Here is a 6,527-nt window from a genome sequence, read left to right on the forward strand (position 1 = left end):
ATTACCGGTCTGCTGTCGATTGTTTGTGCACCATGAGATTAGCCAAGTCACCGCGCATGTCCTCGTTACACTCGTGCACTGCGGATACTGCAGCCTTCCGGAATGCTGTAGCTCCACCCGATGATGTTTCCCTTCCAAACACCTTACCCCAACAAGATCCTATCTGCGATCCAACTTGCGAAGTATTCAACTTTTTCGTGGTCACAGTAAGAAAAACAGTCGAATCTCTATCTCGAGTATGTTAATGCCTGGGTCACATTTTGAATATGAAAGAAAACGGGAAAATTTGTTAAAAATCGGCTAATCATTAAAAAATTGTCGTTCGGGTATCAAATTATTTGTTACGACAGTTCCTAGAATGTGGGCGACATGTTGTTCTCATGGCGACAATCACATGACATATATAAGGCGAAACAACACACAAAATGGTACCTTTTATTCAGGGGGTCTGCAGCAGTATAATAGTTGTCTTAAATTTTGCCGAATTGCTACATTTAGTTTCATCTCATACTAAAGTTAATAGATTGTATTCGGAAACTTGACATTGAGATCTCGTTTGATTATTTTGTGAGACTAAATGATGATGGTACGCAAAATGCGACATTCAATCGTCTCATTTTTTGGTATTCTTCTCAAAATGTACTATTTCAGAATTCATTCAAGAAATTATGTTCCCTTGTTTATAGTATAAAGCAATAAAACAATAAAAAAACCTTACAATTACCCTGCTGCAAGTCGAATGTGTATTTTGCGTGATTATAAGAAATATTCATCGCCATTACGAAAGCACGCCGGCGCGATTCTGTGATAGATACAGCGGCTAAGCACGGAAATATGTTATTTCCATGGTAATAGTCGCGTTTCACAATATGGTGGACAAGAGCAAAACAAAACACAGCAGAATCTGTTGACTTCTCATAGCAATTTCTATACTCTATAATCGACATACAGCATTAGTAACAGCATATTTATAATAATGATACACAACAGCACACAAAATCAGCATTTATATATACTATTTGCTCTCTGCGAGGAATGTCATAGCAATTATAGTGCCTTAATGTTATATGTTTCTCGAATAGACACAAGGACTAACAACTGTGTTTTTATCAAATTATTTGGAGACAAAACCCATTTACCTACTGGTGAGACTACACTTCAGTCCCTGAGCAGGCAGGGAAGCAATTTTTTTACTAGAGATGCTGCACAAGTACGAGAAGAACTAATGAAATACTTTTGTTCAGCAACAGGACAGGTTTCATGGCAGCTGCAACATGTTCGTGCAGATGGTAATGATGCAAATTAATCCAATTCTGCATAGTTTTATTGGTTGTGTTAAATAAGCCATACAGAAAAATGGTTGTGTGAAATTTTTGAAATAATTATATATCAAACAAAAGGGGCAAATACTGCAATTTCAAATTCAAATTTTGTATTTAGTAGTTTATACAGAAGAGTGTACAATTAAAAAGGAATAGAATGAATTTACAGTATATAGTCATGCTATTAATACAAAATCACACTCATGATTAAATAATGCAACCTCCTACTGTGTGATCAGCTTTTTTGTAATCATTTGTATGATTTTTGCATTAATAGACATAATAGTACTCCTATAAATCATTCAATGAATTTGTAATTAGTTTGGAGGATAATATTTATTAACAATTAATAACCAATTGCAAAATACAATAATTGTATGAATTTATAACATATTTCAACATTTTTTTCCAACTGTATTAAATATATGTATATATGTACATTAACAAATATATGTATATCAATTATATAAATTATATATCAATTTATTATATAAATAATTCAGAACAAACAGGTTCACACAACAAAATGTTAGAAGTATAACCTCAACAAATTTGAAAAGACTGTTTGGTAGCCAAGATTAATTTTCTGTGAGTGGCAACCCACACTCAACTTGAAACAATACTTCTGTGATTTTCATCTTTGCTAAAGCTTTCTGATAATTATCAAAGCTTCTCAGTGTGTGGGCAATTGAGTTTCCAAAGGAAGCCTCGGCATCTGTTTCGCTTTGGCCAACATTGGAACTTTTATCTTCCTTTAACAATTTCAAGAGTGCTATATCAACTTCCTGGTCAACATTTTTTTTCTTCTTTATCGGAGAATTATGCACACTTGATGGCATTCTTTTTAAATCTAGCTTCTCTGTACTAGTTTTGTTGTTGGTTGACACTTCAGGAGAAGAAACTTCCAATGGCAATGTGCTACTGCTTTGCAATGGTAATTCAATTTCACTGCATTCACCTTTCTCTGGACAAGCTTTTCCTTCATTTTCACTGTATGTTGGCACAAAACCAATGTTACTGGAACTTGTTCTGTGTGAAATGCAATCTCTTACAAACTGCATATGCTCGAACCACCTCCATCTTATCACTTTCTTTCTTCCTGATCCAGATGGAAGTTTTTCACGTCGAACATTTTCTGTAAATGTGTCACGAAGTCCTTTCCATTTAGTTTGAAAAATGTGAACTGTATAAATGTAATGGTAGAATTACTAAAAGGCCATTTTAATTTCTTACAAAACAAACGCCTATGTTGTTTACTTTTCAAAACTTCCAAACTTGAGTTGAGATACGATTGGGATAAATAAACAAGCACTGCGTAAAATATTAAACAGAAAGGAAGCAACTAATACTTTTATTATGGCGAACACAAACAAAAAAAAGCTAGAAATCTTCAACTAACCTGGAAATTCCAGTTCATCAGCGACTTTCTTCCATGCATTCTCTTTTATACTTTTGTTCTTGTACTCTTTATATGTGACATCGAAGAGAACTTTGTATTTTTTAACATTTTCTATTAGCATTTCAATCTTGGTATTTGTCCAAACGATAGAAACATTGACATCATTTTCCATGTTTTCTTCCTCAATCGCAGCCATTTTGCTCTCACTGTCAGTCACATGACATTTTAAACGAATTTTATTGGCTAATAGAACTTTTGTTTGCGCAAGCAGAAAATATTGTTCAGATTATTTAACTTTGCTGCAAATCATAGTACCTCGCTGCGAATTACTCGCAGGCACTCGCAGCGAGCTTACGAGTGGGTTTTGCGATGAGTGGAAAAGAGCCTTAAGACCCTCTGAGGGCAATGCGTGCATGAGCATATATTGGTCTGGTTTATTTATAGCATAATTCTACTTGTCTATTTTAGGAACACAATTGACACAGTTGAAAACTAAACAAGGAAGAAAACTAGCGTTAGGACTAACTGAGAAGGTATTACAGTTTGACAAGGCGAGGAAGAGCCTGAGGACTTCGCCAAACAATAGCTATCTAATAAAACAATACTTAAATGTCTTACCAGTCATGGAAACCAAGGTATCACAGGAACAGTCTGCAATCAAACAGCAGCTTAGACAACGAGAGAAGCAACACTTTAATCGAACTGGGCAATTGCTAACATCAGTAAACCTGCTAGAAGACGCAACATCAAAACTACTTATGGACAAACTTAAATACTGCAAAGCACTCGCCGATCAGTGGAAACTAGAGAACAAATGAAAAGAAATTACACAAAATATTTAAAAGAATTATAAACGGAATCTGATATATAATACCGCTATAATTCCCTATAAAATTATATATACTACAACACTGCTTACCACAATCATAGTCAATATTGTTGTTGACTTTGGTCTTTTGCTATTGCCTTTCAATAGTTCGTCAATATTTTCACAACACAGCCGTTGAGAATCTCTTTTCATATTTGTGTTCGTTAAAAGCCGAGAATCGTTTAAAATCCTGTAAAAATACCTTCAGAGCACCGTGACCTGATTGGCGAATAATTAGAGGGCAAATTTTTACAGTACACACAGTTGCTAAGAAACAGCCGAACGAACAATGCAGATTACAAGTTGCCTAGTGATGCAATGTTACCAGTCTCCTGACGAAAACGCGCAAAATCGAGAAATTTGGCGCTAAAATCAATTTTGATATTGAATACCCCGTTCGGTTTCTATAATACATCGTAACAAATTTAAATTTTATTTGGTTGTTTAAGTCACTGGGCGAAATATGGAATCCAACAAGGAAATCAGCCAATTATTAAAGAAGAGGGCTATGCGAAATTGCCGCAAGAAGCGCAGGAGACAAGAACGGGCCTTCACCAAACGTCTGGCGGCTGAGGAGGTTGTTGCGCAGAAGATAAAGGACAGCGTAAAAGTACAAAAAGAATTAGCTGAGAAATATTATTCTAAATGGAAAATTATTTCTAAAGAGGCCAAAGACTTGAGAAGAAAGGTACAAGTACACCACACTGTCCACACAAGAAAGGTACTGTATATTTTGTTAAGATATTTCTAGTTTTCAACCATGTATTCCTTTTAATAAACTGACTAAAGCCCATGAATTGTGCATAAAATTTCAAATAGAGTAAATATGTATATTCTAATATGACTTCCAAAGACTTGAGAAGAAAGGTACAAGTACACCACACTGTCCACACAAGAAAGGTACTGTATATTTTGTTAAGATATTTCTAGTTTTCTACCATGTATTCCTTTTAATAAACTGACTAAAGCCCATGAATTGTGCATAAAATTTCAAATAGAGTAAATATGTATATTCTGATATGATTATAGGTTTCATTAGATACAGCAGTAAGTGGTAATGCTTTATTATCCAAAAATATTTCTGCTTCTGTCAAACAAATAAGCCCCAGTGAGTTGTCACCTGTGGAAAAAGGTAACTCTAGTCCTATTCCTGTTGGAACTGGAACTTATGGAGAGTGTGTGGTAAAACAAATGAAGAGATTTGGGATAATGGTTATCGAGAAGAAGCTGCCCACATCTGATTTGAGAGCAGTTCTAAATGAAGCACAGTGTATGAATGCACTGACTCATTCATCTATCCCACATTTATTGGGTGTCCAAATAGAAGAAAAGCCATTTTCTTTAATTATGGAGTATCTTGGTGAGGGTATGGAGTCTGTTACAGTTCACAAGCTGTTACACCAAACCCTGACAAAAAATATGTTTCTCTCTCACAATGAATGGATTTCAGTTTTACTTGACATCACTGAAGCTCTCTTTCATGTCCATACTAAAGGTTTTTTGCACTGTGATGTCAAGTCTAACAATGTTCTTGTCTCAGGAAAGAAGGGGTTTTTGATAGACTTTGGCAAAGCTTGCCCTCTTTCTAGACAAAAAGCTCGAAAATACAGCTCTTTTTACAACCATATTGCCACAGAGGTCTTGCGAGGTTTCCCAGTTAGTACATCAAGTGATGTTTTTTCCCTTGGGGTAATCATACATAGTGTTGGAAAAAAACTACCAAGTGCGTGCCTGGAATCCTTGGGGAAGCATTGTAAAAATAGCAAGACAGCAATGAGGCCATCTGTACCAGATTTGTTAAAGGTCTTGAGGGAGAACTTGCAGTAAGGATTGTAATGTAACCTAATAATCAAAGTAGAAAGAAGGTTATAATCAACAATCATGCTGTAAATTGCTCAAGTTGTGCTAACAAGAATTTAAGTCTGATAAGAGATCTAAAGTATCTAAATGATAGATTGAAATTGCGGTGCCCGCGCCAAGTTTGGCACCGCATTATATTCTGCCTGTGAGTTTGTTTGTTCGCATCAATACGTTTCCTTAATCGCCTGGTAAAAATTCCTTGCACATGCTTGGAATGCTTGGAATTTTTTCCTATTATTACTATTAATCTTGTTGTACGTTTGCCAAATTCGTTTTTTAAAGGAACGTTCTTTTTTCAATTTCAATCTCAAACTCTGATAATTGCGTGTATCTCTGCTTTTATGCACCCAAGAAGGACAAAAATACCACCATTCGATTCAGCGTAAGAAATTATACTTACAGGTCTTAAATATATTAGTAAACAAGAGTATTCGCAGCGTTTTATGATGTTTGAAAGACAAACGAAATTGAATTGTTGACAAATCGCTCAAAATTATTATGCTACGGAAGCCCAGACGCGACAGCGATTTATTATTTTTGATTTTTGCATTTTCGAACTTTTATTTTACATTTTCGAACTTTTATTTTACATTTTTGATTTTTCATTTTACATTTTCGATCTTTTGTTTTACATTTTCACATTTTCAAACTTTTATTTTGCATTTTTACATTTTCACATTTTCAAACTTTTATTTTTGTATTTTCACATTTTCAAACTTTTATTTTGCATTTTTACATTTTCAAACTTTTATTTTGCATTTTCACATTTTCAAACTTTTATTTTGCATTTTTACATTTTCAAACTTTTATTTTGCATTTTTACATTTTCAAACTTTTATTTTGCATTTTCACATTTTCAAGCATTAACAAAGCGCATACTGCCCGCAGTCAACAAAGAACCGCAGCAAAATGGATGTTGCAGGAAATTTGAGAGGCAGATGTAAACGCCATGGAGCAATGTGCAAAACCTATAAAAGAAAAAGTGCGTCATCGCACAATTGTACTTGCGGGTGCCCTGCATTCGAACACGTAAGTCAAATATGTAACTATTGCAACTCGTAAGCATGCATGTATACAT

The 6,527-nt window shown here is 34.7% G+C and overlaps 2 protein-coding genes across 2 annotated transcripts; one reads left to right on the top strand and one right to left on the bottom strand.

The window, feature by feature from the left end:
* Positions 1-1,900: 1,900 nt before the first annotated feature.
* On the bottom strand, positions 1,901-2,917 carry LOC114531219 (transcription factor Adf-1-like). Its single transcript, XM_028552862.1, has 2 exons — positions 2,722-2,917; positions 1,901-2,505 (listed from the first exon to the last, which is right to left on the bottom strand). The coding sequence occupies exons 1-2, from the start codon at positions 2,915-2,917 to the stop codon at positions 1,901-1,903; spliced, it is 801 nt and encodes a 266-aa protein (XP_028408663.1).
* A 1,135-nt stretch (positions 2,918-4,052) lies between these two features.
* Positions 4,053-5,416, top strand: LOC114531221 (dual specificity testis-specific protein kinase 1-like). Its single transcript, XM_028552863.1, has 2 exons — positions 4,053-4,277; positions 4,619-5,416. The coding sequence occupies exons 1-2, from the start codon at positions 4,053-4,055 to the stop codon at positions 5,414-5,416; spliced, it is 1,023 nt and encodes a 340-aa protein (XP_028408664.1).
* Positions 5,417-6,527: the final 1,111 nt, after the last annotated feature.

This window comes from Dendronephthya gigantea, unplaced genomic scaffold, assembly GCF_004324835.1.
Source record: "Dendronephthya gigantea isolate DGI-Jeju-01 unplaced genomic scaffold, DenGig_1.0 000069F, whole genome shotgun sequence".
Taxonomy (NCBI): Eukaryota; Metazoa; Cnidaria; class Anthozoa; order Malacalcyonacea; family Nephtheidae; genus Dendronephthya; species Dendronephthya gigantea.

Bases quoted from the DNA above. Each gene is read 5' to 3' on its own strand.
- LOC114531221 (XM_028552863.1), top strand. From the start codon at position 4,053: ATGGAATCCAACAAGGAAATCAGCCAATTATTAAAGAAGAGGGCTATG. The intron at 4,278-4,618 runs GTACAAGTACAC...ATATGATTATAG, and splicing joins CCAAAGACTTGAGAAGAAAG to GTTTCATTAGATACAGCAGT.
- LOC114531219 (XM_028552862.1), bottom strand. From the start codon at position 2,917: ATGGCTGCGATTGAGGAAGAAAACATGGAAAATGATGTCAATGTTTCT. The intron at 2,506-2,721 runs GTTAGTTGAAGA...ACATTTATACAG, and splicing joins TGATGAACTGGAATTTCCAG to TTCACATTTTTCAAACTAAA.